At 34.2% G+C, this 24,744-nt stretch overlaps 2 protein-coding genes across 3 annotated transcripts; both read right to left on the reverse strand.

The window, feature by feature from the left end:
* Positions 1-7,223: 7,223 nt before the first annotated feature.
* Positions 7,224-20,338, reverse strand: LOC7485059 (protein TONSOKU). 2 transcript variants are annotated; one of them, XM_024605165.2, is made up of 20 exons: positions 19,945-20,338; positions 18,413-19,210; positions 17,771-17,947; positions 17,486-17,577; positions 16,269-16,367; positions 15,600-16,078; positions 15,456-15,499; positions 15,110-15,370; positions 14,693-14,837; positions 13,693-13,809; positions 12,910-13,010; positions 12,640-12,760; positions 12,331-12,440; positions 10,349-10,460; positions 10,028-10,132; positions 9,878-9,944; positions 9,633-9,753; positions 9,387-9,557; positions 8,201-8,318; positions 7,224-8,120 (listed from the first exon to the last, which is right to left on the reverse strand). In XM_024605165.2, exons 1-20 carry the CDS (start codon positions 20,221-20,223, stop codon positions 7,579-7,581), a joined length of 4,059 nt encoding a protein of 1,352 aa, XP_024460933.1. In that variant the 5' UTR covers positions 20,224-20,338; the 3' UTR covers positions 7,224-7,578. The 2 variants fall into 2 exon arrangements, with proteins under 2 accessions (XP_024460933.1, XP_002309890.1); XM_002309854.3 differs by having other exon boundaries at positions 14,693-14,840.
* Positions 20,339-21,914: 1,576 nt separating this feature from the next.
* Positions 21,915-24,350, reverse strand: LOC7486085 (G-type lectin S-receptor-like serine/threonine-protein kinase LECRK4). Its single transcript, XM_052454683.1, has one exon. The coding sequence runs from the start codon at positions 24,327-24,329 to the stop codon at positions 22,005-22,007; it is 2,325 nt and encodes a 774-aa protein (XP_052310643.1). The 5' UTR covers positions 24,330-24,350; the 3' UTR covers positions 21,915-22,004.
* Positions 24,351-24,744: the final 394 nt, after the last annotated feature.

Below are 24,744 nucleotides of genomic sequence, written 5' to 3' on the forward strand. Positions count from 1 at the left end.
TTATTTTATTAAATATTGTTTTACTTTTATTTTTTTGAATAAGAATATAACGGTCTTTTTATAATATTAGAATTGTTTTTGACAACCCATCATTATTTTCTTGATTTATTCAGTTTTTTTCTTGATAATGTATGTTTTTATTGTTATATAATTAAATAAAAATTATTTTAGAAAAAACAATGTTATTAAGCTCAGTTCAATCTATGATTCGAGTGATGAATTTGACAATTTATTTTAAGTTGGCTTGAGTAATCGGAATGTTATGGTCTTGATATTTGCAATTTCCCCCTCCATATATATTAAGTTTTGAGCTAATAATCAAAATTGTACTTGTACATAGAATATTTATCTTTTTTTATTACATCCATGAAAAGTTTTTATATTATCAGTAATTTTACTAATTAAACTAACACGCGCCTCACAACATGATATCTATTCCATGGTGTGATGAGACTTTCTTGGCATTTTTACTTATAGTTCATAAGTTTGATGTAAAATTAGCAGGGACCCTTGATTGAATATTTTTCTCAATGTTTTTGCATTTTTTTGGGAACTCCTTTGACTATGGCTTGAATAGTACTCCAATTCTTTTCCCTGTTTCATGGCAAAAAGTAATATAAAAGCACCCAAAAGGTTTCCCTAAAGAAACAAAGAGCTAGAAGTACAATGATGGGCAATGCACCAAAACAACAAATTGTGGCCCATAAACAGCTTTAAAATAAATTAAAAAAAAATGGAATAGAAGAACCCCCATGAACTATGTGCTCCAAGAAATCATGCTAATCATTAGTTTCTATCCCAAAACCTAAGACTCATGCTTTTACCACGTTTTGTCGCTTAAAGATGGCAAATGATGGCCATTTTCTTCTGCTAAGACTGCTGCAACTTCATGTCAAAAATTCCCAGCTTTCATCCCTTTCAAGAACTTTACGAAGATGATGTAATATCCAATATTGCGTTGTGGGTGATTAGGTTTTTCGTTAATCCATTGCAAAGAATTAAGGGAGGCCCATTGATGTAACAAACTCCATTAAATTACCATGATTACAGCAGTTTTTTTGTGCTCTTTAGGGCCCACGGTAGCTTCTAATGACATTCAAACGATAAGCTTCTGTTAATATATTTCAACTTTTAATTTGACTTTGTTTTCGCAGAAAATATCGACCTATTTCTTTTATATATATATAAACTTAATTTGTTGTTAGATTATTAACCTTTCTAAACCAAAATATATACTTATTTAAAACAAAGTGAAATTTCCAATATGAGAAATGGGTGTTATTATTTTCGGTTCGGTTCGGATTTTATAAAAAAAAAATAACCAAACCAATTTTTTTTTAAAAAAAACCAAAACCGGTTTAAACCGGTTTGGCTCGATTTTTCCAGTTTAGCTCGGTTTTGGCACGATTTTTTCTGGTTTGGCTTGGTTTTTTAGTTTGGCTCGGTTTTGATTTGGTTTTTTCGGTTTCAGGCTTATAAAACCGAAACCGAACCGAACCGGTTGGTTTTTTTAAAATTTTAATCGATTTAATCGGTTTATTTTTACGGTTCAGTTTTTCAGTTATTTTTTTCTGATTTTCTCAATTTAATCGGTTTTTTTGCTCACCCCTAGTACGTATTATATATATAAAGGATAACGTTTCAATCTATCTTTATTAGGAAAATCTCCAATCAGTCTCTATATCTTTAATCGTGTCAATTTAAACTTCAAATAAAGGTTTAATTAATCCTCCCGTCAAAATTTTCCATGCAAACTGAAGATCTTGGCATGTGAAATGGTAACCAATCACCCAAATAGAGTGGCATATATATGATAGATTGTGCTCATATTATATGTTTTTGAATGGAAAATCTTGACGAAAAAAAATAATTAGCACTTAACATTAATTAATTTGAGGTTCCAATCACCACAATTAACTAATTAGAAACTTACAACGTTATATAAGAGGATATAATTAGTTATTATTATCGAGATCGACTGGTTTTCATGGTTACTATAAACCAACATAAAATGTTGAAGTACAATGTCAACATGTTAATGTGTTGATTACTATATCAGTAAGTCCATTGAAGTTCTAATTAACTACTATATATTAAAACAGAATGAATTTTTAATTAATGCGTGTTCCTTTAACAATGGTTTTTTTTTCATTTATTTTTCATTACAATTTTATCTTTAAATATCATGTTTGTCTATCTTTATGTGTTGGTATTTTTTATATATATATTAAAAAATTTGAAGAGATTCTAAAACCGAATTAAAGATCAATTTTACATCATAAAACTTAAGGTTATAACTGAGAGAAAAATTGAAATAACAAGGATCTAATTAAAAATTAACATATTCCTTTTTTATTTTAGTGTGAAAAACTTTCTTTTCATCCAAAGAGTTTTATTTACATATTTTTTATCCTTTTGATTTAGGTTTTTATGTTTAGGTCCCAAACTTCTTCTTCTCTCATTTTTTTTTTGAATTTTTAGTTCCTAAGTTTTGAGAGATTAGAGAAAAAGTTGCTAAAAAAATGAGAATGGGAGAGAAAGAGATCGGTTAGCCATATTTTGACCATAAAAAAATTAATCTTGGTATTAATAGTTTTATAAAGTGTCATTAATATGTTTTTGAACTTTTCATCTAAACGGAAAAAACAGATTGAGACTGTATAATTTTCTTATTTAGTTTAATTTTGAGTTTTTTAATCGATTGAATGACGTTTTAAATTTAAAAATAAATTTTATGAGGTTCTTAGGATGTTTCATAAGTGTTTTTAGATGAAAAAAAAATTAAAAAATAAGTTTTTAGAGTAAAACAAAAATGAACCTTACTTTTCAGCTATTTTTTATAGTCAAAATCTTAACTGCTAAATAACTTGTCATCTGTTTTATTTTATTTTATTTTTTAAAATAAATAAATAACTGTCCATCCATTTAAAAAAAACAACCAAATGTATAGGCCTGACATGCGAAGCTTGCTTGACCTTTTTTGTATCGAGCCAGGTACATAAATTAGGCCTAAAAAACGAATATCTTTACAATCGAAGTAAAAAACTATTTTTTCTCAACGAAAAACAAATACACCGAGGCAAAGATATAAACGATTTTTCAACAGTTGAGATTCAAATGGAGACTTCCCACCAACTCCTACTTTTCCTTAGATTGCTTCAGTCAAGTTATTTTTTTTAAAAAAAAAAATAATTGAAAAACCGATTAAATTAAAAAAATAATTAAAAAAACTGAACCGTGAAAAAAAACCGATTAAAATTTAAAAAAACCAATCGGTTCGGTTCGGTTTTGGTTTTATAAGCCTACAACTAAAAAAACTGAACCGAACCCAAACAAAAAAAACCGAGCTAAACCGGTTTGAACAGGTTTATGTCCTAAAAACAGAACCGGACCGAACCGAAACCGGTCGGTTTGAACTGGTTTCGGTTTTTGTTTTTTTTTTTAAAAAATCAGTTTGGTTATTTTTTTTTTATAAAAACCAAATCAAATCAAAAATAATCACCCCTATCCTTTTGTATCATACAAATTAATGATTGAATAATATATAAAATCGGTGTTTCCACGAGTCACCGATGGCTTATATATACGTGTGTGGTTTGAAACGTATATAAAGAACTGATGAGTAATTAATTTAACAATAATTTTCCAGTGCAATAATATTGTATATACAGCAAGGAGATTACAATCATGAGATACTCACTACGTACTCTCTATAATTCTTTTTCGATAATATTTGAGATACTCTATAATTAATTATCTCCTGTGAAATAATAATATTCTTGGTTGACAGCCAGGATATTGTTCTGATATAGAAATTATTGAAGCTGAGAATTGACAAGTGGATATGATCTGAAATCATGATGATGATGATGATGATGCTAAAATGCAAAAGAAAGATAAGACTTGTGAGGTATGAGTGATCTTTGTGAAATTGGCTCTACTCGCACGCTTCATTATTTGATTTGTCCATGTTTTACAATTATTAGCATGAATAATTAATTGCTTTTATATAAGATTCTTGGGAAAAAAAAAGGAAAGAAAATTTGAAAAGGAATTTGTCTTTTTTTTGCCTCAACTAATATTATTATATTTTTGGAGTTTAACCTTTATTAATTTAGTATTACATAAATAAAATATGTGCATATATAGGCTAGAAGAAAATTAAAGCTATTATAGAGCCTCTCTCTTTGTTTAATTACTTTTTTTTAGTTAATATAAAGTTGGGTGAATTTCATGCTCCAAAATTAAGGGTAGTTCTTATCAAAAAATCATCTCAACTCAATAGCTTAAATTTTTAGGTAAGGTCTCAATATATGATTTATATTATTCTCTAACACACCCCCTCAAGTGAAAGCTTTTTGGTCTTGAAACTTGCACATGCTTACATTACTTTGTGCTTGATTTTTTTTATCAAATAAATGAGAATGGTGAGATTCGAACTCGTGACCGTTTGGTCATCAAGGCTCTAATACTATGTCAAAGAACTAATTCAACCCAAAAGTTTAAGCTGTTAGGTAAATCTCAATATATAATTTATATTATTTTCTAACAGTTCTCTTGTATAATTTGTATACTTTGATCCCATCTTTTTCATGTTATAAATTTTAAATTTCAACTGCTAAATTATTTTATTTTTTAACATGAATAATAAAGTAAATTTAAAAATTCTTGCTAGCTAGGGAAGAATGGGTGGCTCGTAGAACAATTCCAATTAAGTGTTCAAAACCACCAGAAAATACTCTCTTAATTTCAACTTGTAATGTCAGGTGACATTAATAATGCACATAACAAAGTTCATGATTGGGAGATTCCAAAAATAGTGAAATACAATATAATTATCAATAAAAGTTTTTTTGTAATCTAATCTTTGGTTCTTTCTAGTGTTTCAATGTGCCTTAATGTGACCCTCTTCTGGTTGATTTCACAAAACTCTTTAATCACCATGATTCCCAGATTTAATTCTCTCGAGTTCATAGAAGAAAGCTGATGGAGTATGAGAATAATAGAAGCAAATTGAGTACTATATATATTTTTTAAATATATAAAAAAACTAGGGTTATCTTTCTGCCTGGATTTTCTTCGAATTGATCAGTCAACATGTCCCCTGTTCTAAGGCAATAGTTCAATTAAAATACCAAAGAAACAAAAAATGGTTATCCTTTATTAGGCTCTCTAACACCTTTTCTTAATCTATTAAATAATTAATTCGATTAATATCAGAAATATTGTGGTGGAAAGCACATATATAATCAGATATGTAATATGAACCAAATGATTGCCTCCTATATATATTAATCAGGATGTATGGGGACTGTTCTATAAACTCAAGTCAAGTTAAAGACCTCCTCAGGTTGGAGTTTGAACCCTAGTTTCTACCTAGAATTCTTCTGATATTACTATTTAATAGTAATTAATATATAGGTCTATTGATTAAAACTGGTTTACTCCTTTATTTGATTAATTTGACCATTTGGAGTATATATATATATGTATATTCTATTTCTGATGAAATTAGAAAAATGAAATTAGTTTTAGAATGAAAGTAGAGTGAAAGTATATCAAACGTCATCAGAAACTAATTAAAAGTAGAGATTTGGCCATGATCCGAAGTATCTTCAGTTGAGGAGCTAGAGATATACTTGTGATAATTACAAGGGGGATTTGGGCTCATAATTAGCTATAATGTAGAGCAAATGGCTCCAAAAATTATGTTACTTTCATTGCAGTATCCTTCTGTTCATATTTGCTTGCTAAAGTTTTAAAACTTGGAGAAGAAGCATTGTCTATGACAATCAATTTCACTAAATGATGGTGCGTTGATATGCTGCAGTAATGTACAACAAAGCATCATTTACAGCACAATTCTTAATGGTGGTGGAATTATTGCTTGAAACTTCAAAAAAGAATAAAAAAAAGAGGAAAAAATAGAGTAGAAATTAGGAGGAAAATGAGCTTCATAGCATAGATCACACAAAACACCATTAGTTGATCATGATCCCTTGAATGATTAATGGGGATGGCCCATCTTGAATACTCAAGCTTTTGTTTTATACATAGGGTTAGAATCTTGGCTTTTCTCTTTTGTATTTTATACACAATATGTTTCCTGTTCAATGACAAGACCTCAATTAAATAATTAAACAACCAAACGTGTCCTTAATCATTTGAACTCTCTCAAATATATATATATATATATATATATATATATATATAGTAGTATTATATAGTAGATGACAAATTGCAATTAAAATTGTAGCCAACATTCTTCCTGAATCCACTGTAACATGCATCGAACACATGGTGGTGTTATAAAATTTTATTTTCTTCTGTTCCCCGGTTTCCTATCAATAAAGATTTCATGTGAATATCACTTATTTTATAAGTCTATAAAATTTCTTGTCCCACTTTGGGATCCCTAGCTTATCATTTGACCCTCTTAATTTTTATTTTATTTTTAAAATTTTTCCTTTGATCTTGTTAGATTTTGAACTCGGCTAGATATGACATTCCTAATTGATCTTCATTTTGATACATGAAATTAGAGACAGTTAGACTATGCTGGCAAACTTTTGATATTATTGAATTCGGTCCAAATACTTATAATTATTAAATTTGATTCAACTTGATAAATTGATTCGGAGCATTTTCAATATAATCTAAGTTAGGTTTTAAATTAAAATATGCTATACTCCTTGGCAGGCTAGCACCCTCTGGATCATGCATAGTTACAAAGAAATAAGACTAGATCTGACATTAAAAACTGGAAATATTAGTAGATTTGTACGTCAATGGGCCCATCACTGGAAATCAGAATTCTACCGGGCCACGAATTTGAACACTAAATTATATTTTAAGCTTCTCATATCTACTTACTTTGGACATACAAATCTTCATCGGAACTCCATGGCTTGGACACCCCAACATGTTTCCTGTTTAACTGCAAGAGTTAGAATTTAAGTATCAAAAGATGCAAATATAGTATGATCACAAGCCACCAACTTTCTTTGTTTCTAAGGTACACTACATGGATCATGTGATCACATGAATGCAAATGCTAAACAGTAGCTTTTGTTAAAGTGCCTCGAGCCTCTCACTAGCCTAGCCCATTATCCATGGCTGAAGCATTTTATAACTGATGAAAACATCTTCCACTGCTCCACATATCATCAAAACATTCTTAGGGGTTAAAGAGTGAAATATAAACTACAGCCCTTCATCACATGTAGTTTCAAATTTCAACAAAGTTGCAACCTCTGCATAGCCAAGAACATAATCGACAGACATTCGAGAAATAATGTGCCCATGTCAACTGCCTCGTTTAATATTTGCATGACTGGGTTTACACAACTATATATTTGCTCTTATGTGATATTCAAGTAAAGGTGTATACATAAATTAAAAGGATCAATTGTAAAGGAAATCCAAATTTTTTTTTTGTTGATATCTACAGTGGCATTCGGCGTAGCATTGAAAATCTCGAGAGTGTTGATTGTGTTATTTATAGTAAACTTCTATTTGCTGCAAAAGTGCCTGGTGATAACCTGCTGAGAGATAAATGGGAGTTCCAGAAACAACGAATCAATCCCTTCTGCAGCAGGGTTTTGCCCTACAGCATTTGTTTGTTTCCATTGAGAAATGGATTGTCTGATCCTCAATGTGTCTCCAAGCCAAACCATTTTCTAATCTAGATGACCATGCAGTGTACAAAGCTTCTGCAACTTGTGTTGTGAAGCCATTATTGCCCAATTCCATGAATTGCAGCTGCTTTGCCATACTGATGGCAGTTGTAAGCTCTTGAATGAATTGGCATTCTAACAAAGAATTCTTTTGACACGAGCTTGTGCAACTGTCATCAAAGTCAGATGGAGCAGCTTCTGCCCTGATAGGACCATCTTCACTATCGGCCACTTCAAGCTGATTACATTCAGTATTCATAACACATACACCCTGCTTGTCTGAGTCGCTTTCCTTGGGCACACTCATCTTTGATGATTCAGATTTATTTAAGTTGGGTTGCAAGATGTCTGAGCACGACCCTTTAGTCGAGTCATACTGTATCATATATGTTTTCTCCAGGTTGGCATTATCAGCAAGATGGAGCTCTTCTAGACAGTCATTTTCTGCACTCATTAAAACAAAAGAAAGAAATTAATAATATTAATTCATAAATGAACAGTTCAAGGGACTTTTTTGTAAGAACCTGCAAGTGCCTGAATCATTTGAAGAATCCCAGTGAGCCCCAGTTGACATTTGTTCAGGACCAAAACTTTCAGACAGCATTGTGGATTTGTAAGCAATGACACCATTGCATTTGTACCCTGCGTCCATAATTCATAATCAGGTTAGCTCAAATTTACAGAACTTCAGATCAAGTATCTCAAGTTCAATTCCAGAGGGAAAAAGAAAAAAAGACATGACATGACAGCATGGAGCAGATAGAATTTGGCAATATTCTTGCCAAGAGCAATTTATTATGAATAGCTCACACAATCTACTTTCCCCCCTAGATCTCAATGCATTGTGATTTGTTACCAGACACCATTTTCCTTCTAATTGGTATCAGGTAACTAGAGTTCATGAGCAAAAGCAGAAGAGCTTCACATTGATGACAATTAGACACAATTGCTGTTCGTCAGATGTGTGAGCACTAAGACAGCCCCATGTGGTAGTTAAACCAAATGTCTTGTGGAATTGTTTACGATATTTTGGCCATTTGCAAGAGAAAACAAAGACTACAGGATGCCAATCACCGTTGGAATTGCTCCTGCTGCAAAGCAGATAGGGGCCAAAAGAGGTGTGGTTTCAGGTTGTGACACTTCAAACCAAATTAGACTTGAGATGACCTCAGATAGTGGATTGGCAACATGGAGCTGAACTCAGAAACTAGATGAAACAGGTTTCTTGTTAGCAAAAATACACGGAGTAGCTGTATCTTTTGTTGTTCTTTCACTCATAAGATATCAATGAATTCACGTCTACTCAGAACAGATTCTGAATTTGTACTATGAGCCAGCAACTTTTAGGCAAATATAAAATATAAGGTTTAGAAAAGACTTCAAATTAAGAGAATCAAGATCAAGCAAGAAACAAGGATCTCAAACAAATTGAGTCAATCATATAGATCAAATATAATTGAACCACCAAAATCAAGTTCATCTCCAGTGAGTCAAAATGTCATACAATAGGTCATGTTTATATGTGATATTAACTGTTCATAATGTGAAGACATTGTATCATGAAACTGTTCAGTACGTATCTACTACCATACTATTTACTTTTCTCTCTAGGAACATAATTTCTGAAGAGGCAAACCAAGCTGAAGAATAAAAATAGCAAGTTTAACGTCAGAAAACATGTGATTATCATAAATTCAATAAAGAGCAAACCTCTTGCATAATAGGATTTCCAGCAAGGTTCAGCTCAAGAATACCACAAATCAGAGTATCGGTGCTGAGCATATGAGTATATGCAGGCATTAGCCCGCAGTATGACAGGTCAAGTTTAACAGACTCTTGAGACCCCTCGAACAATGATGCAGTTAATTGTAGTGCCCCATCCTACAAGTAATATCAATTATTAGAGAAAACAGGATGTACAACCAAAAGTTCCACAGAAAGTCAACTATTACTCACAGTTCCTATGCCAGTGCTCCCAAGCATTAACCGTGACAAACATGATGTTTTAGCAAGTTGGCAGAGACTATCAACAACAGGCTTGGTTAGCTTTAACCCACTCAGATTCAGTGCTGCAAAACTACAAACAAGAAAAATTCCAGGCTTTGTGAGAACTTATTCAGAAGCTGAAATCTCATCCATGAACTATGCAGGAATATATAGGTGAAAAGCACTTCAGAATATGGAGTTGTATTGATATAAACCTTTTCAAGGTGGCAAGTTTGGCTAGTAGATTAATGATAGCGTTTCCAGATACAGGGTTATTATATCCTGTTGAAGCACAAATTAAGTAGACAATAAAAAAGAAATAAACTAAAGAATATAATATAGTAAATGAGCCAAATATAGTGCACCTATTGAAAGTTGTGCCAAGACCAAGCTCGCATTTAGTGCATCAGCCACCTTTTGAATTGATCTTGTTGTTATGGAACAACGCTCAATATTCAAGCTGTATAGGGCTACAAAACAAAAAGAGCATTTATGAGCAAAACAAATAAGGATATGTGGGGGAAAGCAAATGCTAGCATCTTCAAGCATACACAGTTGATGTTCAACACAGATCAATTCAACAAAGCCCTTGCTCAACCCCTGTAGGTGCACACTCCGACACAAACTCTTTCAAGGAAAACACATTAATAATCATTTACTAAAAGTTTTAAAAGTCCGAAACTTACCTCTGCAGTTTTCCAATATGGTTGAAAGGTAAGATCCACATGCATCAGTGAGACGGTTTCCAGAGATATTAAGAACTTCCAAGCGAGCAAAGAGAACAGGACATTCACAGATCTGAAGATTACAAATTAAAAGCATATCAAGAGCAGAAAAAAAAGGCATCGCCAAATGTAGTTCCAGCCATCATGAAGTAAGAATATTCTGAGCATAGAATTCAGTGTTCATAACAAAACCAATAGAAGTTCAAGTTACTGCATTGTCTGGTATGGAGGATGTTTATGTCCCTCTTGGACTCACTATATCAGGTATATGAACACTGACAGTGCAATTCTTGGAATATAGAATGGTTCTATTCGCCTCTTAACTTGCACTTGGTTCATTCTAGTAATTCATATGATATATAAATTTGTCCAGAAAGTTCAAGGTTTCTAAATTGCCTTTGAATCGCGTGAATCTCTTTTCTAAACTTATGCATGCTACTTATGGAATAAAATTTAACATTATAAGGAAAAAAAAAACAAAGGCATTGAACTCTTATATATTGAGAAGATGCATCGCTGCTTACCTATGCATGAAAAAAGGCTTACAACAGAAGCCAAATCAAGTGTATCAAACCAACTTGAACTTAACAAAACCCAAGTACACTATCAAATACTCAGGAAAGAATTGAAAACAACTTCCATAAACATGTAATTTATTAAACTATCATATTGTTTTTGGACAAACTTCAAAAATACCCCTAACCATATAGGTAGTCTCAATGTTACCACCAAATAATTTTTGGTATCAATTTTACCCTCAAAATTTTAGAAATTCTCAATTAAGGACTTTCATCCATTTTTAAGGCTTTCCATCCATATTTCCACCCAAATTGTACTATTTTTTTTTACGAAACAACATCATTTTATAGGAAACTTAACGTTTTCTATTAAGTATTCTACCAAAAGTCCTTAATTGAGAAATCAAAATAGATTACAGGTAAAAGTGAAATAAAAAATAGTTTGGGTGCAAAATTAATAATACCTCAAAAACTTGGTGGTATATTTGATGTTTTCCCCAATTTTTTTCATGTTTTGACAATAGTTTAACTCCCTAGCATATAATATTTACTAGTTCAGTGGCGAATAACCAAATTCAAAGGATGCACCAGTCTCAAGATGTTTACCCGATGTCTAAATGTTCTGCTTGACAACCTATTAATTGCTTTTACAGAATGAGATTTCTCTGCTAGTTAGTGAACTACCAACCGTACATAAAATTGACAATGTAAACATAATTTGTATTTAATTGCATTCTTTTTGGTTCACGTATTCTCCATGCAGTTTTTTTCCTGACTTTTAATATCTTTGAATTCATTCTACTTACTAGAAGTGCGCTACTTAAGTTCTATGTATCACTTCCAATTGATTAACATCAAATTTTCCAAACAACTTGTCCTCAATAATAACGTCATGAGCACATGTAAGAACTAACAGCAATAGAAAACCATGGCCTTTGTACAGCTTTGTTATTTAATCCTCCAAGATTGCAATATCCAAATGCCATGTTATTATTTGTTGAAAACATGAGTTTTTGGAATAGGAAGTTTTAAAGCAACATCAGGTTGTAAAATTGCAAAAGATCTGCATCGCATATGGTCCGTTCATTTCTTTCTTAAGTATGGGTTTTAGCTGGACCTAAAACTGATGTCATTTTAAAAAATTAATCATTGATGAGATAAACTAATTTTGGAGAGAGCAGATTGTAGCAGTGAAAAATGCAAACTTTATATACAACTTATTGGTAGTAATCGACAATGTCCATAGCACATTAAACAAATAACCATAATATTGCCATCATTTTGTGTCCAGATTTCCCAGTTACACGTTTGAAATTGGTTGAGAATGTGATTCCTTCGGATTTGAGAGTCACAATGAATGCTTGAGAACAACCAAGCAGGGGATAGAATACTCTAAATCAATATTAGGCTGTACAAGTTACATACCTGAAATAAAGCAGTTGGACCAAACCGATTACAATGCAGGTCCAAAGTCAAATCACCGTATTTTTGCCCTGATGTGAGAAATTGTTGAAGTTTCTCCATTGTTCCATTCCCTGAGAGACAATAACCAATGGACAGCTAATATTAGCAGAGCAGAAAATTGACGACCCCTCATTCCTTTAAGAGATAACAAGGACAATGATGCAATAACAGCTTTTTTCTGAGAAGCATGCAGAGAAACAGTAAGCATGCCCTTTGTAATCCAGAAACAGATCCATATAGAAGTTACGATCAAAAGCCAACTATCATTACCCAAAAAATTATGGGAAAGGTCTATCACGGCAACTGTTTTGTGGGTATCCAGGGCATTCAACAGTGGAGTTACTGATATATCTTGCAATTCACATTCAGATCCAATGACTTCATCCTCTACCTGGCACACAAGAAATGAGTGGAACAAAATAGAAACCAATTTGGACATGTATAACTCCAACAGATAATGAGATCCACTATCCTGCCATTACCAATAATAGAACAAGATCCCCCTTCACCAATCAGCACCTAACCAATCCCCATGCTTACCTCTGAAATGTATAGTTTCTTAAGCAACTTCATATTAGGTGCCTCGGATAACTCCTCACAGCAGTCGATGTACAGCTTCATCAAGCGCTTTTGAACCCAACCTGTTGTTTCATTGAATAAAGAACATGACATTAGGAAAAAACTTGAAATGAAAAGAATAAAGCAGCAGCATCTACTTTGACAGTTGCTGAATATGGTTATGCTGCCTATACCAATTATGACTATCTTCGGAAGTTACTAGAGAATAAGAGAGCAAAGTTGAAGATTAGTTTTAGAAAACTGTTCTGGTTGGATTCTCTTCCAAAGTAGTATTTCTTCAAGCATCAGGCAGAAATATCATTTGAAAGCATGCAGTTTTATTTATGCCATTCTCATTCTACAGCTCTTATATATTTCAGAAGTAAAATTCCTCAATCAGGATCCTTGTTGGCCAGAATAATGTTCAACACAATTTGAGCCAACTTAAGTTAATTTTTTTTTTTTCCAGTACCTCTATTCTAAAGTACTTTATTCCGCAACTCATTGTGAAACTGATCCTATCAAGATTGTTAATGAATGCCCAAAAAGTCCCTCAAGACTGTCAACAACAATGCCACATAAAATATCGATAGTTTCCACTGACTATTACCACGTACACAAGGCCTGAACTAACAAGTTAAAATATTTGAATTGGGGAGAGAATGACAAACTACATTCACCATAAGAATACTCAAGATTCAAGGAAAATAAAGAAGGCTGGAAAAAATATATCATGGAAAGGAAATTGGAAGTTGTAACACATACCATTAATGGAAACTTCTATTAGGATATTTCCTTGATCACCCTTGAGAGTTTCAAATGCTTCTATGGAATCTAGAACTCTTCCATGACATTTCATATGCTGAACGATGGGCAAGAGACCTAATGAGATAAAATCCACGTGTTAATAGAAGTGATGTAACCAAGAAAGGAAAATAATACCATTAAATAATAAACATGCTGGAGAGTGAAATTTCTTCTAATTAAGATGTTGCGAGAAGGTTTTAGTTTTATGTTTAAGAAAATAAACATGTTGGAGAGTGAAATTCCTTCTAATTGTGCATTGTTCTTCGCTCTTTTTCAATTTTTGCATGACAAGAGTAGGACTTAAACCCAAGACTTCACTTCCTCTGCATTGGGAAAGTACTGTTGGGCAAAACACCCAATCAAATAAAGGAGCAAAAAAGGGAGTCTATGCACAGTTGAGACCGTAGCAAAACAAAAAGCTCATTGTCATGCAATGTAGGCTTATGCACGTGCCATGTACAACAAAGGAGCCTAAGCTTCATACGCTGGGCAGTAGAAAAACTTCACTATGCATATAACGTAAAGCATATATTTGCAACTCAGCATGGGCACCAATGAAGCCCACCATTGGTCATTTAGATGCCAAAATCAGCTACATTGGAGCAACACAGCCTTCACAGAAAGAATCTCTCTGCCAACTCACTTTAGGAATACACATGACATGATTTCCACTGCAATTCTGCCAAATTGTTTGTTGTCTTTTGAACAGAAGAAAAAAATGAAAAAAAGACTTGTGCTCGCTGCTCATTGTTAGCCTTTCTAAACAGTGCACAATCATGTGTTCGAAGGTGCATTTAAATCCATTCTTGTTGCCATTCAATATACTCTGCCACTCGTAAATCAAATGCAACTTGTTTCTTTATTGTTATTTATTAGATTTGTGTGGATTACAACTCATATGCCCTAAATTATGATTGTCAGAAAATAAAAGCATATAAAGTCCAATAGTCATGCCCACCTTTTGATCTCTTCTCTGTAGGAAGCTGCAAATAGTACAAACAGGCCAGCTCAACAGTCATAGACTCAATGCTCAATTTATCAAAAGCGAGGTATGAAGCTGCATCTACTTGTATCAGGTCATTGTCAATTCTGAATACAATACACTGCTGCAGTCAGTACAAGAGATCATATTAGCAATTTACATCAGCAACAACCAAATAATTATATAGCATAGGAAATACAGTGATAAATAAGCATTCTTCATTATCTCTAGATGGCCTTTATCTAGTTCCATAGTAAGCATCTCAGGTTTGAAACCAAAAGGTTGCAGATTTGAGACCTACTTCATGAAAAATTGATGGAGAGGAGTGTCTCTAAGATCTCCCTTGTAAATTATAATCGTAAGACAATTAAAAATACCACATGTAACACTCACATTATCATCATTCTCAGAATTGTGCAACCTGAGATGAGCAGCATTGTTTTTATGCGTTAAGTTCTCAGAGACATCACATTTGGAGCCACTAGCAGCAAGATCACATGCAAAAACAACTTCATTGTTGCTTGAAGATCTGAAAACTTTGCCTTTGGGAGTCACAATTTTTGGGCTCTGAGATTTGTATGAAGAAGTGCTTTCTTCATTGTTATTGGGATTCCAGGAACTGGTAGCACATTTGGAAGCAACTGTTGATACACCCTGCCAAATAAAGTGTAAAGTAATTAACAATCAACTTCACAAGGGAAACAATATACTTCAGCTTTTGATCTATCTATTTTCATACCTGAAATGCACATGCAGAAATAGCTGGATTGCTTGCCCCCATAACTGCAATTAAATAAGAAGTACTTCAGTACTAATAGAAATGAAATTTTAGATCATAAATAAGTTCATCATTCCTGATTAAAAAAAAAAAAATTAAACCCACATCCATTAGAAGTAGCAACATCCTCCGGAGGGCATCTATTGAGCCTTTCTCTGGAACCGTCTACGTTATCATGCATTTCATCTTCATCATCTGAAAGGACTATTCTAATACGTTTACGACTAAGAACTGTCTGCTGATCACTAGCTGTTTTGGAAAAACATTTTGGAGAGGCTTCAGTTGGCCAAGTAGAAGTATTATGCATTTCTTCTTGAGTTGACTTTGTTCCGGGAGAATTTTTATGGGACCGAAGGAGTGAAATCAGAGGTAAATCATCATCCAACCCTTCAGCACCAGCTAAAGATTTTGATCTTGCAGAACCAGATTTGTTAATTTCTTGGGAGCAGGATGCATTAGATCTACAATCTGACAAGTGATCATCCCCATCTGTATCAGTCTCAGAGCAGCAATCCGTTGCCAAATTCTGCCTTTCAAGCTCTGTGTTTTTGGACTTTAACCTCTCAATTTCATGCTGCAACCTCCTACAAAAGCAAACCTTTCTTTGAGTAATAGTACATATTTGTGCCTCTGCAAGAAAACCTTCAAACTTCAATTTACTGCAAGACTAGTGTTTGGGTTATCAACTTCTAAAGTTGAAATTCCTAAGCCATCAAAGCTAATTCCAAGTGGCTAGCCTAGATTGATGAAAGGTCTTGCATAATCCAAATTTACCTGGCCTCTTCTTCATTGTCAAATCTTATCATGTGGCTATAGTGCATGTTCTCTAATGCTGAAAGCTGAACAGAGGGAAGATTAGCATTAACAGCAATCCTGCATAATAGGAAAACAAAATAAGTGAGGCTCGGTGTTATAAGCCTAAGAAATAGGTACAAGTAGACAACCACAAGACAATTGATTTCTACTCTAACAGAATGATTTCAGGTGACCCTCACAGGGAATAGTCTGAAATTTATTTTTCCCGTCCTTTTATTTTCCTTTGTTGTAACTCTTGCAAATTCAAATTACTAACATAGCAATTGGGTGTCATTTCAGGCCCATGTAATATTCACCAAAAGTTGAGATTCTTGGCGAATTCGTGTTCGCTGCTTCGCCAACCATTACCAAAGTAGTATCTATTCTGTTTAGCACTTCAGATGCTTCTGTTGCATATAATTTAAATCCTGTAGCAGGTCACCAAAAGGAAAAGGCAGGACTTTTGAGGTAACTAGAGCATTTTGATGATGATGATAAGAATTAATAAATCAAATAAGGATGATAAGAGAATGATATGAGAAAAATAATCACGCAACAATTAAAAATTTCACAGAATTTAGTAATGATGCATTAAATTAATGCACAATCCCTAAGGAATGAACTACATGTGGCAATACCTTGAGTATATTTTGTTTACAGATAGTCAAGGAAATTATAGTGCACTGAAATGCAACATTTCAACAGGGAGTATCATGGAGAACCCACCTTTCATATCAACCCACCCCCCTCCCTCGAAAAACCCATATCCTGACACTAAATATAGGTTCAATCCAGTTTCTGAGGAGGAGAAATCCAGCATAAAAGAAGATCTTTCATAATTTGTTTAAAATACATGATGAACACATCAAAGCACCTTCCTAACCATATAGACTAGATGCACCAATGGCATTTGTCTTTGGTTACATTCCTAACCGAACACTCCAAATACTGCTTACAAATAAGCAAAACCCTGTTTCAAAATACTATCCTCTTATTGTATTGAAAACAGCAGTATCCACATGCACACTTCCCAGTTTGCCCACATGGGCTGCATTTGAGCCTTGTATTAAAAAACAGGATGTACTTTGTAAATGCTGATATGCTTAAAACACCAATACTGTCATGCTAGAACTCCATGAATCTTCTAATTCAAACAGAGAAATTTCTGAGAAAAACAAGGTGTTAGAGAAAACTACCTATAGCCCTCCTCAAATGCATTTAGAGCTCCCATCCAATCACCATCACAGTCCAGAACATCACCAATATTAATTTTTGCTAATGCTTGACCCTGAAATCAATAATCGTTAATAGTTAGAGCTTTGACTGTCAAACCTAAAGTGCATCTTGACTTGCATGTGCGCCAACTCTTATACCAAGTAGCTCAAGCTAAATTTAATGGCTCCCCTCAATCAACCATAAGTTTATTAACAGGTATACAGGAGAACTAGCATATGAAAGGACCATAGAACCTACAAAATTACCTCCAAGTTGCTGATTGACTTGTATGTCTCCCAACTCTTCATGAACCATTTAATGGCTTTCTTGAATTTTCTGAGCTTCTGGTATGATTCTCCAAGAAGTAGAAATGAATCGCCCAGCTTCTCTTTATCACAGAGTTCACTAGCTATTCTCTTCTTCCTTTTTGCAAATTCATGATGCTAGACATATAACATCACAAAATTGCTCAGTTTAAAATCACAAAATAGAAGGGTGGGGGGCAGAGACACATGCCATGTATAATCAATTTAGTGGAAAGTTTCTCTTTTGCCTAAAAACAACATACAATAAAAAATAGAAAGTTATTTTAACAGTTCAAAATATGTAAATGACACCATACTAAATCCTAGCTCAAACAAGTTAATGAAATTTAACTAGATCTGTTTCAAAAATATCTAAGAAATTCAATTTCTGTTAACTTAGGACAGCATTAATGTGGAGATTCTCTCTAAGAAGAGCACAGTGAGATGATCAAAGCTAGCAAGGGGACACATAAAATGAATGCATCTCATGTAAATATGTTCCCAATTTTTAATGCAGTAAATAACTCTTAGAATATGTTCTAAGAGCAGCTAGATATTGGCAAAGCTATTAGAAGTTTACATTATGTATGGTAGAGCAGCTACCTTTGACCATGCAAGTATAATGCTCGACTTCTCAATGAGGCAGTCAAGGGATGCATTCTGCTGCAGCAAACACTTCCGCTCATGATGTGTTCCCCTTGCAGTGACTATACTTCTAGTTAACTTTTTAAGATTCTGCTCTTCTTTCTTCAATTCATCCATCACCTTCATAGCTTCTTTTACAGTTCCAATATTATGACCAATTTCCTTGACCAAAGTATCCTCATCTTCCATGGATTTTGCCAGATCAAGTGCCTTATGATAGCAAAGATTTGCTTCCTCATACTTTTGAGCCCTGTAATGCAATTCACCAAGATTGATGTACCCTTTTGCCTCCCCTTGGCAATGCCCTATTCTATTACAAATTCTAATATCTTTTTTAATGTGTTCCTGAGCCTTATCCCACACCTTCAACTCCATGTAAACATTTCCAAGATTGTGATGGAGCCTGCTCCGACCATCATCATCTGCATCAACTTCTTCCTCATCGCATATTTCTAGTCCTCTAGCAAGTATTTTCTTGGCTTCTTCCAAGTTATCAAGATCCATTTCAATCATTCCTATATTATTATGGGCATCTATATATTCTTTGAGGAAAGACGATTTATTAGTATGTGGATTTTCCTTGAGAGACTGAGCTAGCTTCATGGCTGACTTGAAGTACTTCTTGGCATTCCGAATTGAAGAATGGTCATTGTCAGATTTTAAGAACATTTCATGGTATGTTCGACCAAGCTGGGTGCTGGCTCTTTGCTGTTCAACAAGGTCGTTGGCATCCTTGGCAAGATCCAAATGCTTTTTCTACAATAATGAATCACCTTTTAATAATCCATATTGATAACAGATCCACTTACTTGCAACCTTTGCTTTTAAAGCAGAAATTTACTCAAAGCTCACAAGTAAATCCTGCTATAACCCTTTATTTAAATATTTTTCAAAGTTTAACAACCCGGCTTTTAGACAAGTCATATCTTCCCTTTATCCAAAAACTGAAGAGCTATAAACAAAAACCCTCTTGGTAGTTTAAAACGCCAAGAAAAAAAAAAGAAGAAGAATCACCTCCATTCAGCTATTTCTATTAATATCCATTTCAGCAGACATTTCAAAACTCACAACTCAAACCATCATAATTTCTCCCATTTTCATAGAAGCCAACAAATTGTATAAAATTTACAATTTAATCCTCACAAATTATACATTCTTTTCAAAAAAACAAAAATCAAATTTCCTTCAATTCTCAACACCCAACACCCACACCCCCCCCCCCCCACCCCCCCCCCAAAAAAAAAAAAAAAAAACCAATTCTCCTTTTATTCTCTCAAAAAGAAAAAGAAAAATCATAATCTGACCAGAATCAAACCCTAAAATCACAAATTAGAACAAACAAAACCCCAAAATTCCCCTCAAAATTTTAAACTTCCCATCAATTCCCCTCACCCAAAATCCAAAACGCACTTCTCATTTTCCAAAAAACAAATTAAAACCAAATTTTCATTTTCTAAAAAAAAAAAAGTGATCCAATTCAGAAATCTAACCTGGTAAACCAAAGCATGCTTGAAATCATGAAGTCTGAGATAAACATCTCCAATAGATTGACAAGTAGGCAACAACTGCTTCTCAGGCAAGTACTTGTTCGAAATCTCATAATCTATACGTAACCATTTCAATGCCTTCACATACTCCCCTCTGTTCTTATACATATCTCCTATCAAATTTGCCCATCTTGCTTCCTCTTGGTGATTCCCTACTTCACGCGCATTAACAAATGCGCGTTTCGCTGTCTGCATTTCTTGCTCTTCTTTGCTTATCGGCATGATGGTATTTGTCGATGTTGAGCGGAGAGAAATGGAGGATTTGGGATTTTAGGGTTTGGTGTTTTAGATAGGGGATTTTGGGTTTTTTGAAAGTTTTTATTTTGGTGCGCAAAAATGAATTTTCCCGCCAGAAGTAAAAGCGAGTTATGAATTGAACAGCTTGAGGCCCGGACCACGTTAAGGCATCTGGGCATCTGGGCCCATAACCTTTACAAATTGGTCTCAATGAATTTGGGTTTTTTAAAAACTGGAAAATTAAATTTTACAGTGTTTATCAAAGATATTTTATTAGTTATTTTTTATGTTTATTAAAAAAAAACATACAAAAAGTAAAGAAAAAATAAAACTCATAATACATAATACATAAAGAGATAAAAATATCTCCACTTTAATTTTTTTTCTACTTGTATTTATTAAAAAAATAAGCGTAGAAAATAACTAATAAAATATTATTAATTATTCCCTAAACATCATAAAAAAAAATTTGAATAGTAGATTAAGACTTACATATCATATGATTATGAAATTGTTGCCTTCAATAACCATACATCTCAAGCAAGAGTAGTTGTATAGGCTATGATTTGGTGGGTTGACATAAAAATATTGGAATTAATTGCTTGAATTGGATTGAGTTTCTATTTGAATTAGTAAGATATTGACTTGGCTAAATTTATTTATCCATTATCATGTTTTTAATAATTTAATTATCTAGAACATCCAAAAATTCAATTAGGATTTTTATCCTAGTTCTTTTCAATGTCCGCTGCAACAAAAAGTATTAACGCTACAAAGTTCTGATCATTTCCTTCCTCTCAACAGGAAAACATTGCCCTTTTTTTGCCCTTTGAATCTCCAAGCACAAAGAATGGGAACCCTATCAACAGAATTGTTAATGAGGTTTTCTTCTTGGTTCAAAGTTTCTCTTAAAGGCTAGCTAGCTAGTTCTATTATTTATTGTTTGTCTTCTACTTTGGATAAAATTATACATATATTGCAGCAGCAACTGGTATACATATTAATTATGATGTTATGTGGTTGCTCATATAATAGCTACTGAAGGTTTATATGGTCGTTAATTTCAGGACCCGTGGGATTAGTCGAGGTGCACGCAAGCTGGTCCGGACACCCACGTTAAAAGAAAAAAAAATGATGTATCAGAAAATGTTTTGTACATACATCTCATACACACATATGCAAACATATTTTTCGAACCTTATCTCAATCCATGCCTTGATTGACATCATATTTCTCAGGTTTGGTAAGAATAACTGATGTACACAGCCCAACAATCGATCATATTCACTGAGATCCCACTTCTGTCTACTTTAGCTGATCATCAAATATATATTATGTCCTCCCGTTTTCCAATAATTCACTAATGTTAACTTAGTTAGCGTCTTGTTCAAACTTCCACGAAGTAAAGCATAACTTGAGTAAAGAGGGTATGATCCAGTGGTTAAACGAATGTGCTCAAGTTACGATCAATGCAATGGTTAAAGTAATGTGTTGAAAACATAGATCAAGTATAGTGAGGATTAATATTCTCATTAACCACCACCTGGTATCCAATCATAAAGAAAATGGGGAAAAAAAGAGAGAAGATAACTAGGATATATACGAGAAAAAAAATAGAAATTCTCACATGTAACGGTGAACTTAACTCTACATTGAACTGTTGATGATGAAAAAAAAGTATTATTGAACTAGAACCTTGATAAAATGCAACTTAATTTCATGGCAGCCACACTACATTTGATCCAATAAATTACATAATCTGCAATTCAATTATTAGCAGAAGAATTTGGTGAAGGAGGAGGTGGTGTAACTATAGTCCCATCCATCATCAAAATCACTTGCTTCATTGTTGGCCTTGAATCTGTCTCTGTTTGCACACACCACAATCCGATCTTAACCATTTTCTCCAATTCTTCCAAGTTCACCTCTACTTCACCGACCACTTTCTTTAGCTCGCCAGCTTCATAGCACCTCTGAACCCAGTCCATTAGTATTATTTCATCATCCGGAGCTGACAAGTCCACGTTCTTCCTACAAGACACAATCTCAAGCAATAAGATACCAAAGCTATAGACATCAGCTTTGGTTGTGACAGGTGTGTTGTTTCTGTGCCACTCAGGAGCTTCATAGCCTCTTGTGCCTCTTGGAATCGTGTATGTTCTTGTTTGGTCAGGTTTTAAGAGCTTGGACAGTCCAAAATCTGATATTTTTGCGGACATAGATTCATCCATGAGTACATTATGGGGCTTAATGTCACAATGGATGATCTTGGTCTCGCATTCTTCGTGTAGATAATGAAGCCCTTTTGCTACCTCTAGAGTAATCTTGGTTCTTACTTTCCAACTTGGTTGTTTCTTGTCCTTGAAGATTAGGTTCCCTAATGAACCATTTTTCATGAGCTCATACACAAGTATCCTATGTGATCCTTCGCAGCAAAAGCCAATCAAACGCACCAAGTTCTTGTGATGAGTTCGCCCAATTATCTTCATTTCATTTTGGAACTCCCGTTCTCCGTCTTCCACCAACTTCTCTAGCCTCTTCACTGCTATTTCTTTCCCACCATTCTCTGGCAGTGAGCCTTTATAGACCCTCCCTGACGCCCCTTTACCAATCTCTTCCATGAAGTCATCGGTAGCTACCGCAAGTTGATCATAGCTAAATGACGTCAAATTGATATCTCCAAGGACATCCGGTGGACAATCTTGGCTTGTCATCACCTTCAAGCTCCAAATCTGATGTGTGTATATAAGATAACCAGATGATGCAAATATCACTAAAGAAAAGGCAATCAAAACCACTCCAGTAATTAGAAGTTCCTTGCCAATCTTCTTTGTGATGACGTTTTTTGTATTGGTTAACCTAACCTTAACAAATGACTTAGTAGGACTACTGCTATTTTTCATTCCATACCTCAATGGAAGCTTTGGCTTAAAGCAGGTTTGGTCCCTAAACATGGCCACCACACAATAGCAATCTTCCAGGCAAGCTTTTGAACATGCTTCTTCACTCACAGGCGTCAAAACTTCGTACTCGTCTCGTTCCCAGACAGTGTTTTCTAGCGTGGAAATCATGTAATTGTCATTAGCTCCTTTTAGAAAACAATCACTATCTATGCTGAAATTTAACTTGCAGCCCTTATTGGGCTGGTTGGGATCAACAAAATCGAAACCAGGAGGACATAAGCAGGCAATATTGTCTGCGCCATTATTAGCACAATAGCTGTTAAGCCCACAAACGCCTTTCACCGAGCAACGATCTTCTCCATTTATTGCTGACCATAAGACATTGGAATTCAAGCTTCCATTAGTTCCCATTTGATGTTGGTAAAGCCTTAAAACGCCATCAACATCAAATGTTGCTCGATACAATGTGGTCTTATTGACTGGAAGTCTACCTTCTGTCAAATTCCTGATGGTAAACCCTGTTGAGCTCGCAAGATACAATCTGCTATCTGCTGCGAAAGTTAAAGATACGTCCGGTGCTATGTTTGTAGAGTGTGATGACCAATAAAAATATTTAACCATTTGCAAACCTTTTGATGGATAAGCAACGAGATTTCCATCTCCTTGCATCCATAGCTTAAAATTTCCGGCAGAATCATCAGCATCAGATTTGCTTGAATATAGAATCTTGTCAGGACCCAGTTCTTGTGTTACCAAAAGTGTGTTGGTAGGAAATCGGAAAGTAGCCCATACAACTTCCATGTTGGAGCCATAAAGCAAAAGGTTTCCTGAATCATGCATTGCAGCAACTTGTGCCCTTTGCTGGGTTTCGGCTATCAATTGAACTTCGGTAAAGTTCTGTACAACAAGCCTACCATCTGAGGTGAAAACAAGGCTTGCCCCTGGTAAGACTGCAGGTTCATTTCGCTGTGCGGTCCACACAACTGTGTTTCTTGGCCTTCCAATGAGCCAAGTGCCCACCTTGAAGCCATTGCCACTAGGATAAAATCCGAACGCAAAATGACCAGAAGGAGAAGGCCAGAAGTTTGGAGTGGAATTGGTGAACAGAGTGGAGCCTTTTGTTATGTTGGATTGTGATTTTGCTGCAGAGAATAGGTATATGAAGATCACGAAAAAAACAGTTGCCATCAAAGTGTCTAGTCTTTAGTGCTGTAAACAACGTTTGTTGGTCTTCTGTCTCAAGAGCGAGCTCTTTATAAAGAATAAGACGAGGCCAGGATCTTCCCTCCTTTCTTCTCCAGCTTTTACTAGGCAATTTCCTAGCTAAAATGCTGGTTACGGTGAGGTTTGAATTCAAACTGGTTATTAAATTTTCGATATTATATAAAAATGTTATTTTAATCTAATAATTTAAATTACTAGAAAGAATTTTAAAATATAATTTATAAAATAAATCATATCATGCTACATTCATGATTCATGTCCGATTGAACTGTTGGTACCGTACATAGGAGTAAGTTGCCATCAAATTAATTGATTTGCCAGAAGATCAGTGAGCTAATCTGTTTGTATTTACTACCTTACATCAACGACATCAGGAAGA

This window comes from Populus trichocarpa, chromosome 7 (genome assembly GCF_000002775.5).
Source record: "Populus trichocarpa isolate Nisqually-1 chromosome 7, P.trichocarpa_v4.1, whole genome shotgun sequence".
NCBI lineage: Eukaryota > Viridiplantae > Streptophyta > Magnoliopsida > Malpighiales > Salicaceae > Populus > Populus trichocarpa.

Excerpts from the sequence above, each read along its gene's own strand:
- LOC7486085 (XM_052454683.1), bottom strand. The coding sequence starts at position 24,329 with ATGGCAACTGTTTTTTTCGTGATCTTCATATACCTATTCTCTGCAGCA.
- LOC7485059 (XM_002309854.3), bottom strand. The coding sequence starts at position 20,223 with ATGCCGATAAGCAAAGAAGAGCAAGAAATGCAGACAGCGAAACGCGCA. Across the intron at positions 14,841-15,109 it reads ATTCTGAGAATGATGATAAT|CAGTGTATTGTATTCAGAAT; the intron begins GTGAGTGTTACA and ends TACTGACTGCAG. Across the intron at positions 12,761-12,909 it reads AGAAACTATACATTTCAGAG|GTAGAGGATGAAGTCATTGG; the intron begins GTAAGCATGGGG and ends CTTGTGTGCCAG.